Source organism: Nuphar pumila, chromosome 5 (assembly GCF_984573655.1).
Source record: "Nuphar pumila chromosome 5, dmNupPumi1.hap1.1, whole genome shotgun sequence".
NCBI classification, from domain to species: domain Eukaryota; kingdom Viridiplantae; phylum Streptophyta; class Magnoliopsida; order Nymphaeales; family Nymphaeaceae; genus Nuphar; species Nuphar pumila.
Window position 1 is genome coordinate 145,001 of NC_143253.1, and position 13,234 is coordinate 158,234.

The 13,234-nt window shown below is 39.3% G+C and overlaps 1 protein-coding gene across 2 annotated transcripts in view; it reads left to right on the forward strand.

Moving 5' to 3' along the window:
• Positions 1-10,027, forward strand: part of LOC149836373 (zinc finger CCCH domain-containing protein 53-like) — a 151,375-nt gene extending 141,348 nt beyond the window's left edge. Inside the window, exons 4-12 of one of the 2 annotated variants that reach the window (XM_090005295.1) lie at positions 5,841-6,284; positions 6,490-7,747; positions 8,154-8,264; positions 8,408-8,587; positions 8,720-8,802; positions 8,924-9,151; positions 9,244-9,388; positions 9,516-9,707; positions 9,819-10,027. In XM_090005295.1, coding sequence (XP_089861421.1) covers positions 6,549-7,747; positions 8,154-8,264; positions 8,408-8,587; positions 8,720-8,802; positions 8,924-9,151; positions 9,244-9,388; positions 9,516-9,707; positions 9,819-9,852 — 2,172 coding nt within the window. In that variant the 5' untranslated portion in view covers positions 5,841-6,284; positions 6,490-6,548 and the 3' untranslated portion in view covers positions 9,853-10,027. Of the gene's footprint in view, positions 1-5,668; positions 6,285-6,489; positions 7,748-8,099; positions 8,265-8,407; positions 8,588-8,719; positions 8,803-8,923; positions 9,152-9,243; positions 9,389-9,515; positions 9,708-9,818 lie in introns of those variants that run through there. The other variant, XM_090005294.1, reaches the window with a different exon arrangement.
• The last annotated feature ends 3,207 nt before the right edge of the window (positions 10,028-13,234 follow it).

Genomic DNA, 13,234 nt, shown 5'->3' on the forward strand with positions numbered 1-13,234 from the left:
CCCTAAACCCGAAACCCCAAACCCCAAACCCTAAACCCTAAACCCTAAAACCCTAAAACCTTAAAACCCTAAACCCTAAACCCTAAACCCCAAAACCCTAAAACCTAAACGCTAAACCCTAAAACCCTAAAACCCTAAACCCAAAACCTAAAACCCTAAAACTCTAAACCTTAAACCCTAAACCCTAAACCCTAAAACCCTAAAACCCTAAAACCCTAAACCTTAAACCCTAAACCCTAAAACCCTAAAACCCTAAAACCCTAAACCCTAAACCCTAAACCCTAAACCCTAAACCGTGAAACCTAAAACCTAAAACCTAAAACCTAAACCATAAAACCCTAAAACCTAAACCCTAAATCCGAAACCCTATACCCTAAACCCTAAAACCCTATATCCTAAACCGTAAACCGTAAACCCAAAACCCTAAACCCTAAACCCTAAAACCCTAAACCCTAAACCCTAAACCTGAACCCTAAAACCCAAAACTCTAAAACTTTAAACCCCTAAACCCTAAACCCTAAACCCTAAAACCCTAAACCCTAAACCCTAAAACCCTAAACCCTAAACCCCAAACCCTAAAACCCAAAACCCTAAACCCTAAACCCCAACACCTAAACCGTAAAACCCTAAAACCCTAGAACCCTAAAACCTAAAACCCTAAATCCCTAAAACCCTAAACCCTAAACCCTAAAAACCAAACACTAAACCCTAAACCCCTAAACCCTAAACCCTAAACCCCTAAACCCTAAAGCCCTAAAACCCGAAACCCTAAAACCTAAACCCTAAACCCTAAACCATAAAAGCATAAAAGCATAAAACCTAAACCCTAAAACCTTAAACCTTAAACCCTAAACCTTAACCCTAAACCCTAAAACCCTAAATTGTAAAACCCCAAACCCTAAAATCCTAAACCCTAAAACCCTAAACCCTAAACCCTAAACCCTAAACCCTAAACCCTAAACCCCAAACCCTTAAACCGCTAAACCCTAAACCCTAAACCCTAAACCTGTTAAACCCTAATCCCTAAAACCCTAAAACCCTAAACCCTAAAACCTAAAAGCTAAAACCTAAAACCTTAAAACCCTAAACCCTAAACCCTAAACCCTAAACCCTAAACTCTAAAACTCTAAAACTCTAAAACCCTAAGCCCTAAAGCCTAAACCCTAAACCCTAAACCCTAAGCCCTAAAACCCTAAGCCCTAAGCTCTAATCCCTAAGCGCTAAAATCTTAACCCTAAACCCTAAAACCCTAAAACCCTAAAACCCTAAACCCTAAAACCCTAAACCCTAAACCCTAAAACCCTTAAACCCTAAAACCTAAAGCCCTATACCCTAAAACTTGAAATCTAAAACCGAAAACCCTAAAGCCCTAAAACCTTAAACCTTAAACCTTAAACCCTAAAAACCTTAAACCCTAAAAACCCTAACCAATCACTTGCACATAGTTTCATTGTGCACTGTGTTAATGTGAGTTGACATAGCTTTCTAAAAATTCAATGCACATTATATGATTGAACACATTGTGCTCTAGCTTCCATATGAGGTTGACACACTTTCAATATGGAGAATTAAGATTTTCCTAACGTACTACATTATTGGTCTGGGCAACTTTTAAGAAATTTTTAAATCCGATCAAGATCTCTCCTATGAAATGAAGGTTATTGAGGACATGTCATCATCAACTATTGCATCCAAGTACAATCGTAAATTGCATATAAGGCAACTCAAAAACACTTAAAATTTCCTTCTTATTTAGATTCAACTTCTATCATCCATAATGCCTCCATAATAGAGGACCCCAACAATGTAGTTTTGTATGTATATATATATATATGTTAAATTAATTGCAAACATATCAATTAAAATGCAAAACCTCTAAATTAAATGTCATATATGAGATGCAAAACCCCTCAAATCTGAAATCATACATGAGAAACAAAAAACAGAATTAGCATACATTTACAAAAAAAATTACACAATTAAGAAATAAAATACGATATTCACCGGTGAATACAGAGAGAGCATGATCAAGAAAATGTTTCAGAAGTAGAGTTTTTTTTTAAATTTTATTTTTTTACTGAAATGATTTTTTTGTGTAAGAAAAAAATAATCTTTATTGGGACAACAAGTAGATGCGCCAATAGTGCCAGTAAAGATGTTATTTCTTGTAGTGCATGGTTGTCACCCCTTGTGCATGAAGCGTGGCTACTCCCTTAGGGCAAGGGGTAAAGCCCATGGAGTTTTATGCTGTCAGGACCATGATCATAAGTACGGTAGGCAATGCTAGTACAACTAGGTCTCTAATCCTAGGGTTGGTTTCCTCGTGTGAATATAAAAAAAAAAAGAGCATAAAAATTTAATTTTTGCCAAAAATATATCTTTTTTTTGTTCGACAGATAAAGTTGCGGTTAGACTGACCCCTACCAGTTATACTACCGTACCATCGGGGTTCAAACTTGCAACTTCCCAACACAAGGTGATGTGCACTAGCTTTTATCAACCTAAACAAGACCTTACAATTAACCATTTCAATGAGCAATCAACAGCAAACACATGGTTACACGCATATAGAAGTCAATCTAACTTTAAACTCTTTATATTAGTGTTAGGAACCTTCAACTGATTAAAAGATGAGAAACACACTAAAAGGTGTTGGCATTTTTTGAAAATATAGTCAGCTCTTGGAGTACAAAAGGTCATTTGTTTTAGAAAGAGGGAAAATCAAATGCTTTTTAAAAAATAACAAGAGGTATTTAATACTGTTTACGAAACGAGCTGCTCCAGCATATTTTTAAATTTAAAAAAAAAGTATATATTTTTTTGATAGACAAGATGAGGGGTTTTAATAGTATTTTGATATTTTACTAGCATGTGTCTTCAGATGGTCAAAAAATATCCGATTCAGTCTGAATTGGCTAATTTTCTGAATCATTTTGAAAATTGATTCAGGCCCAACACTGATTAAGAATGCATTGATTTTATATGTAAAAAAAAAACTTATTTTCTATGTCACAAAGACATGTGGGCATGAGGATGCGTGACATGGATTCAACTCACAGGTGAGATTTTTTTTTGAAAATAGGACATGAGGGCAGAAATATTTATTTTTTAATCAATAAAAACTAATTTGTGATATTTTAATATTAAAATGCATTTTTTTATTGAAATAAAACCTTAAAACATTAAAATATTGTTTGTAGGTGTCCAAGCTTGTCGGCTTGTGTCACCAAGAACATACCGCCAAAAGTTTGTCCGTGACATAGCTTTTATATATATATATATATATGAGAACCTAACATATTAGGTCCCATTTCTCGTTTTACCCCCTAGTTTTGAAGTGATTTATTATAGATATGAACCGTTAAATGTGTTTAGCATGCTCGATTTAATGGGAATCGACTCTTGAATCATGTATTTGGATGAAAAAACATATTTTTATGAGCTGAAAAAAATTGATACCTGCATAGCCATTGATTTTAGATAACAGGAAAAAACCTGTATGTGCGCATCTCTCTCTCTCTCTCTCTCTCTATATATATATATATATATATATATATATATATATATATATATAAAAGAGACGGAGGGGTTTAAAAAGTTTGTAGTTGAAAGGAGGAAATCCAAATGGTGTGGCGGACAAAGACTGACATGGTCACATGCCAGTGGGAACTTACCAAAGGGATTGATCGTAGTTGGTTTTCACAATGACGACAGGGCTTTCAGTCATTTTAGTTACAATTATATATATATACATATATCACATATTTATTTAGAAGACACAAGGATGGTTTTGCACAATTTTTGGAGAGAGAGGTATAGCTTAAATATTAACGGTGGGTAGAAATTGCTTAGATGCCTCGAAGGATCCGTCATCTCCACTCACTGAGGGCGTTTTTTCATGTCACTGAGGTAGAAGCCGCGGCACCAGTTCCGTGGTTTCTTCTTCTGTGGAAACAGAATCGGACCCCATGGAACGCTTTCTGCGGAAAAAGGGTTTCAGAGTACATTTTAGCACACCCTTCGATGCAAATCCACTATCCCATGTTTGTTTTGGCATTTTGGGCCCCGTAAAAACGCCATGCCGGTCGATGAGTTTTCGCAGAAAAGGGAATTTTTCCGTGACAAGCAAACCCCACCTTGGGAAAGTGGAACGGACAGAGGTAAGAAGGCAAATCGTCGAGGCAATTACGCAGGCATCTGATTATGCCCTGCCCAGTATCTCCATTTTTTTCAACACTGATAGCGACACTGTCTTCACTAATGACAAAAGTATGCTGTCATCGACGATGAGCGCTCTCTCTCTCTGCTAAAGAGCATGAATGGTCCTTGCATCGGGGACATCCAATGAAAACTTTTTAACGAGTTTTGGGGCACCGTATTGCTGGAATAATCACACGAGCAATTTACCTACTATGGTCCGTGCCAATTACCATAGCCATTATTGAAGGTCATCCTCAAGCATAAATAAGGAAATGTTTTGGCTTATTGTTTTAATTTTAAATGTAGTGTTTAAACTTGCCTCCATACTCCACCGGGCCTTGACTCGCATGATGACGATGATGCGGCTGATTGGATGATGTGACTGGTCGTGCTTTATATATATATATATATATATAGCATCGACTTTGACAATGAAACACTTGAAGCTTCGGCAAAGTAGGTGACAATCAACATGTATGACCTCGTGAATATAAGCCGGATGCGTACGAGAAGAGATCCCGCCATATTTAGTAGCCCAGAATATTGATTGATATTGAATCCGCACCACGAAACGTGTCACTGTTATTTTGGCAAGAGACTGATCTGCTGGGTGGCTCACGAAGCGGGAATCAAGCAAGCAACAGCGAGACATAGGAGTGTCTGCTTCCATGTGCTTAGCCAACCTCTCAGTCAGGCACCCATAACACCAACTCCCCCACATCTCTCTCTCTCTCTCTCTCTCTGTGTGTGTGCGCGCGCTTAGTCTTCTACTAACGGCGTCGACGTCGTTAGTGGCTTTTTAGCTGGCCAAAGAAGGACGCTGATGAATCAGCCAACAGAGGAGTCTCTCTCTCATATGGTGGGGCAGGGTGGTCCACAACACCAAGTAAATCTGAGTTGCTCCCATGTGCCATACATACCTCTTGCACAAGCCGATCGACTGTATGGCTCATCCATGTGACACAAGTTACTCAACCCATTACTTCCGTCTCATTCTTACTTGCTTTTACAACAAGTAAAATAATTGATAATAAAAAGGAAAAATTATACATCAGCTGCCACAATCGATTAGCTCGGAATGATCACTGATAAAATAGCAGGCCCTGCGTGTATATGTGTTGGGATAACAAGAGTATGGTTTGTTTTTACCGCTGCTTTTGTCTGTTCTCACCGTCTCTCTTCTGTGACTTAAATCTCATCTGCACTTTGGTGGCATGGTAAATGGTAATAAACGTTATTGTATAGTACATTTTTCAGTAAGCCCCTCCCCCCGACCTCACGCCGAAAAAGTGTCCACGTAAAAGAGGTTGAGATTTTTTACTTTCACATTCACCCTTCCGTAGCAGTAAGGTTATACACGTGTTGGAATAAGACAAGAAATGCCCATATTTAATTTTCATTTTCATATTCACCATCCGATGGCAGTAACTCGTTTATATATGTGTTAAAAAAATCCCTTTTTTTACATTTATCGTTTTTTATTCGGGAGGTGAAAGCGTTGGATCGTGATAACCACAAGGAAAAAGCGAGAAGTGAAAGATCCCCGCCTGTTAATTTGCTATCAATTGTATGCCTGGTGGAGGCTCCAAAACAAAAACGAGAGCAAGACAGCAAATGAAATGATAAATCGCTTTTTTCAGGCTGAGAAGGTGAAGATGCCACTGATGATCATGCTGAGGATGATGGTAACGAGGACTGGGAGTCGTATTGACTAACGCTGAAGAGTGCGGAGACGGGAGAACGCAACCTAAACGCAGATCCTGTTCCAACCTTCAAAGAAACGTGATCGACGCACTAAAGTTGCCGTCTTTAAGTCTGTGGAAGAGATCGACAAGGGCAAGAGGAGAAGACGCTGTGCGGGGAAAATAGCAAAGTTTACATTACGGTGATACACAACTTTGCTAAACGATGGAGAAAGGAGAGAGAAAGTGAAGATTAAGAGGGAAGAAAAAGGCAAAATTAGGGGGTGGAGAGAGAGATATCATGGAGAAGTTGGGCGAATGGATCTCTGGCAAAGCTTGTTCAGAGAGGGTCATGAGTGAAAAGTACTGTAGCGCTCTGTGGCACCTTCAGCAGCTTTCATGGTAAGGCATACGGAGCAGTGCTGCTTCTGTCTTTGCTGTTGAATTGAATTTAATGCGGGGCATCTTAATTTTTCATGTCATTAGTCATCGTCCTCTCTCTCTCTTGGGTTCTTATTATTTTCCAAAACTCCTTCCAACCCGTTTTCCTTTCCCCTTTCTGCGTCCCTTCTTTTTCTTTTTAACAGCTTCTCTTTTTATTGCCCAGAGAAAACACTTTCTATCTTTTGGGCAGTGAGTACGCGAGTTAGCGGTCGAGGGAGAGCCATGGACGCCTATGAAGCCACTCGGATCGTCTTCACGAGGATTCAGTGCTTGGATCCTGAAAACGCCCCAAAAATCATGGGACTTTTACTGATTCAGGACCACGGTGAGAAGGAAATGATTCGTCTGGCCTTTGGACCAGAGACTCTCGTCCAGTCCACCGTTTTAAAGGCGAGAAAAGAGCTTGGTTTGCTCGGATCACCAACCTCAACAACAAGAAGCCCTTCTCCCTACTTGTCAAGGCAAAATTCTTGTCTTTTCTTCTCCCCGTCATCGCCGTCATCACCGTCGTCTTCGCTGTCATCATCATCTTCTTTAGCAGCTGCTACTCCTTCCTGGCCTGCTGTACATCATCCTCACAGTTTCTTTAAGGGAAATGGTAATGATGGGACGCAGAATCCTACTGAGATAACTAATGTCCCTTCTAACTCCTTCAACATCCGTGGCTTAAACCACTCATCTGCCCCTTCCCTTCATCATCAAGACAATAATAACCTCAATGGTTTTTATGGAGGAGGTGACATAGTGGATGATCTTTCTTTCCTCAACGACCATCCATTGTCCTCCTCTTCCTCCTCATCGTCGTCGTCCTCCTCCTCGTCATCGTCGTTGGCGATTGCTTGTGCTTCTGCTTGTGCAAATCCTTCTCATTCTCTTCCCATAAGCCCCAGGGATGACTATGGCACCAGCGGCACCTACAATGACATGCTCGTCGATTGCATGAACAACGCCAACAACGAGGCCGTGCTCTTCCGTTATATGAACTGGGCGACGGCTAACAACAGCAATAACGGTGCTACTGCTGCTGTTGACCATAGAAGGAGCTGCTCCTTGGCGGATCTGTGCTTGGCACCATCGGAGATAGGGTCCGGTTTTGCGTGGAAGCCGTGTATGTACTACGCGAGGGGATACTGCAAAAATGGAAGCAATTGTAGGTTCCTTCATGGCTTCCTAGATAATGGAATGGCGGCGTGTGCAAGTCCTACCACCACCGGTAACAACAGATCGGAGATGCCCGTAATTGATCCAACAACAACTATAGGAAAAATCTCCGAGGCGGAACAGTGTGCGTCCGAATTATTTCGATCCAAAAGTCAAAGGCCGACTAGTCTGCCGCAGCTCATGCCATCTTCTTTTACTTACGGGAAATGCAGCATGCACCCGCTCCTCGATGGCTATCATCTACCTGCTGACAGCCCCAGGTACCTACTACAAATTTGACATCCTCTATTTTTGGAAGCTCCCCCACTTTGCCAACAGCAGTTTAGCCCTTTTTTTCCCTCTCTGCTCGTTTTTTTCAATTAGTTAACGGAATATGGTTACATTAAGCGAAATAGAAAGACGAAAAAGGATGAAAAAGCAGCGTAACTTGTTCAAGATTAACTGGATCTAGATCTCTCTTTCAACCCTTGCCCTTAGTGGCTGCTAATAATTAAACCGAAAACTGTTTTCCTGGTTTTTTTCTTTTCTTTTCCCCTTCCTTGGTTCTGACTGATGATGGGGATTGGATGCTTGATCGGTGTTCACCGGATCCAACTCAATCAAACACCTCAGGCTCCAGCAGAATTCCTTTTTCTTGGGTGACCAGGATGCTAAAAAATTCTGCAGATCCAGCAGGATGGACAGGAATGAGTTCGTGAATCCCGGGTCGAGGCAGATCTACCTTACTTTTCCTGCTGATAGCACCTTCAGGGAAGAAGACGTTTCCAATTACTTCAGGTAATAATCAAGAACTTTGAGTTGAGGCGATGATTCCAATCAAATCTTGGAATTCATGACCTGTTGTTATTACCATCGGTGGTTGAGGAGTGACACGTATCGTTTGCTTACTAACGATTCTCTCCCTTTGTTCTTTTTTGAAGCATTTATGGACCTGTACAGGACGTGAGGATCCCTTACCAGCAGAAACGTATGTTCGGGTTCGTGACGTTTGTATATCCGGAGACCGTGAAGATCATACTGGCCAAAGGGAATCCACATTACGTGTGTGATGCTCGTGTGCTGGTGAAACCCTACAAGGAAAAAGGCAAAATTGCAGAAAAGTACAGGATGACCCTCCTCTAAAAAGAAAACAAAACAAATGAAGAAAATGTTTTCTTCTTTCACTTTGACCTTATTTGATTTTCTTTCATTGGGGCTTTAATGTTTCCATTGCTATTAACTCTCTCCTGCAGAAAGCACGCAGAGAGAGGAGAGTTTTCTGGCTGTTCCTCTCCAAACAGCCTCGATTCGAGAGATGCCTACGAACTGCAGCTTGGTAGGGGCGCTTGACCGTGAAGAATTAAATATGCCTCTTATTTTAAGCTAATTGAATGACTTATGCAGTGTTGGTGCCTGCGTATGCCCACGCTGATTCTCTTTTGTTTACGGACAATCAGGATCAGGAAGGATTTTTTATAACTCCCATGAAGTCTTTAGAAGAAAGCTGGAAGAACAAGCAGAATTGCAGCAAGCCATTGAACTCGAAAGCAGAAGACTGATGAGTTTGCAGCTCCTCGATGTGAAAAAGCGTCCGTTGTCAGGCCGTAGCTCGGGAATCACCCAATGCAATCATATTGCTGCCGCTCCCTCATCGGATGGGATCCGTAGTCCAGATGCTCCAGAAGGTTAACTTCGACACGAATGCATTAGTTGTTCGGTGATGGGTTTAGTGCCAGATAATACGTGGTTTTAATTTGTTCTCCCAATGTTGCATCAGATTACTGTCCAAGTTCGGCTGCAACTCCCTCGGAACAGCAGGCTCTTGGCTATGACCTGAGCCAGCCTCCTCCCACTGTCGCCACCGACAAGGAATCATCTGGCTACGAGGAGGGACCCAAGGAAGAAAACAATTTCCAAGAAAGGTAAAAAAAGGCTGCTTTTGTTATATTTTTTTTGCACCTTCCCTCGCAATTTTTTTTAAGGTAGTGAGTTTTATTTTACTTGCCTTGAACACTGATTTTCTTTTTTGCCATTTCAATTTTTCGAAAGTTTGGAGCACAATCTACCGGATAGCCCTTTTGCATCCCCAACAAAGGATGCAGAAGTCTGCAGTTCCATATTCTCTCTTGATAGAATCCCGTCTAATGGATTCGCCAATAATTTGAGTTCATCCACGTTGCTGCCTGCAACCTCCACACTGGATATGGCTTCTATAAGGTCTTGCTACTTCCAAATACCGAGGTAATTAGTAAGATTTTTAGAGAACTCAATTTAGTGCCAATGATTGTGGACACTGCAATTCGTTTTAAACTTTTGCTTGATTGCTAATCCTCCCAATCCCACGCGCGGCAGGGTGTCTTCTGGTCACGGCGCAATCGGAATGTAAGCGAAAATTAAGGCATGCATGCCTGGGATCCGCTTCCACGGTAAAGTATGTAAGAGAGACCATACAAATCATGCATTTGTGTACCCAAAAATCATTATTAGTAGATATGGATGTCACCCACCCACCCAATAGCATTTTTCTTTTTCTTTAAATTCAGACTCATTCATTTAGCAAATGGGCTTTTTCCTCTTTTTTATTTTTGTTTCAGGAGGTGGGGGGGGGGGGGGGGGGGGCTGTTGCTGCAGATCACTTCGCAACGACCGGCTTTCCGAGTACAAAGATAACAGAATGTCTCTTTTCTTATACACCCAAAACCACAGATACACCAATACATAAAATGCTTCTTACACACGAACTGCTGATGGGAAGGGAAAAAGCCGGCCTGTCTCTCTCTCCACACGGGAGAGTAACCCTTTTACTTTCATCTTTGACATATTTTTAGTATCTCGAAAGAACGGCATGGGAATCCTCCTGTGTGTAATAGGACATCATCATTGTCAGTATAGGAGATGAAAACGGAGCCTCGAATGTCACAATCATATGTAAGAGGATGGGATTTATCATATATCTAAATCCCACCCACCTTTATTATACATAACTTTCGATCAAACCACAGTGAAATTATGAGTAAAGGAAAAGTTCTCGTCTCAATGCTTTTCTCTCTCTCTCTCTATCTATCTCCGCTTTTCATCTTGTCATGGTGCGGTTTCTTTTTATTATATTTTATAAATGATCACATGGGTGCTGACACAAAAGTGGCCCACGAGCGTAATAAATTAATTTATGGAAAGAAGAATGCAGCTTTTCGCTTCTATCTTTTTCTGATTTCAATTTATTTAATATTATTTTTCCTTTCGTTTGAATGAATTGTTTCTGTCCAAATTGTGTACTTCAACCATTGCCCTGAACATGCCCTAGCCTGGTGAATGGTCCTGCTGTTTATGGCGTCTATGTGGACCACGTATGTCATATAATAACTTCTATTTGGTGGATTTGGACAAACTATGAATTGACGGTTTGGTCACGTAGCAGTGTGGTTTCTAGTTTGAGCCATGAGTGGTTGTCAACCCGGCCAAGCCACATCACTTTTCCCCTGGCATGTTTGAAAGCCAAAAAGATGCAGATAAATAAAAATTTGGTATGAATTTTTTTACCCTTCCAAGCCAGAGAGGCTTTTTGGCTGAAGGAGTTTTTCTAAAAAGTATAATTCTTATAAGGAAACATTTCATACCCCGTGAAAGAATGTTCTTAACTAAGAAAATTTATTTTTACACTTTACACTGTTGGTGTATTCACAAAATCAAAACTGAAATGCAAATATGTATCGATAGATGCCATGATACGACGTGCGGGTGCTCGGTGTTCTCCAAAGCCTATTGATGCCCACAATGAGCATAGGCTTTCAAGTCGACAGTAAGCAAAACCCTGAACCCAAACTGAAACATCTAGAATGTGAGCATTGGTTGTACTCATCACACAGTTTAGCCTTCCTTTTATAATAAGAGATAGGGGTGGTTACTGAATGTGGTCTCTCCACATTCATGTAACCTTCACCTCATTATTGTTCACTAACAGCTCACTAACCACAAAGCCAAATTGGGTCATCTTATGGGTTGGACTTAGACTTGAAATGTCCAACATTCTCCCACTTGACCCATTGACACTAAAAGTATACTAAATCTAGGTTTATACAGTTATCTCAATTTAATTCTTCATGTAGGTTTACATGTTATCCTTTATCACAAGAATGAATCATATGAGTTACAGAAAAAAAACTTCTTTATGAAATGTCATATTTTCATGTACTACAATATAATTCATTTTTAGTGTTTTAGCATGTTAAGATTACCATTATGAATAGGTTGGTCTCTAACCCATTCTATTGGTTCTTTAATATTGTTATTCTGCTATTCTCTCTTATCAAATGAAAGATCCTTTATATAGAATCAATAATACACAAAATTATAGAAAATCAATTCAGTTTCATAAATGTGATCACATATAATGTATTGTCATACATCAAAAAGAATCAAACAGATCCATCCTCTTTACACGTTGAGAATATAATTTGAGTGCTAGCTTTTTAGTAAGGGGATCCATAGTCATTTTCTTCGTATAAATTGTATCAATACATACCAGATGATTCTCAATCATTTCTTTAACAATAAAGTACTTTAACTTCATGTGTCGATACGAGGTTGAACTCTTATTTTTATTTGAGATGAACACAATTATTTCATTATCACAAAAGATCTTTAGTGGTCTCTCAATAGAGTCCACTATACCAAGATCCAGAATGAAGCTTATAATCCATATGGCCTGAGATAAAATCTCGTATAAAATCAATAATTTCTATCCCAATAGATTTCAAAAATTTCTTCACTGTTCTGTAGTGAGAGATAATAACTCAAATATTCTGAGCTACTTACAATTACAAAAGCAACACACTAAAAATATTCGAATACTCCCACTTCTCATAGACATCCTTTTCAGCTTTCACACTTCTCATAGATAGCCTTCAGAGCGGCTATTCTATTTCCCGTATGAGTGAGAGATTAATCGCTCTATACGAGATTTATATTGAAAATGTAAATGTGAGACCCTTTATTATTTCTCTTTTCTTAGACAAGCATAATTAAGCCATTATCGTTCCACTTTGGTGAAAATGATAATATTCATACTTGCTCCATTTTCTCAATTCACAAGAAATTGACTTCAGTTGGTGAAACTAGCAGACCATATATATAACCAAAGACAATTAAGCACTGTACAATTGGGTACGAATATACTTCATGGGCTGGAATACACATCTACTATTATACTCTGTGTGAATTTGAAATACAACGACCTGCTTTTGGGTAGAATCGTTGTTTCATAAAGTCATACATAATCATAATATCAAATCTTAATATGGTCCAAAAAATCCTCAATCAATACAACTCAAATCACTTTGATGATTGCATGAGTCAGTCAATCAAGATCTTTTACCAAAATCATATTCGTATTATGGAGCATGCCCATGCACACATATTAATGCATGTATATTAAGTCATGCCCATGCACACATATATGCATTATATTGTCAAAATACAAGTTTATGCTTCAACTTATATACATAAACTAATTTTGATAATAAAATATCATAAATTTAATCATAATTCATTCTTAAAAATATTATGCATAACTTAACCAATATAAAACACATGAATTAACATGCATAAGTCATACTTTCTTAACAATGAACATTTATAAGGCATAAAAAATGACAAAAACATGCTTATATGGGTAAAACTCGAGGTCCTCAAGTTGGAACCGGTCTAAAACTACCCTGAACTGGTCTGAAACAATGTCAAACCGATCATCTAAGGGTTGGAACCGGTTC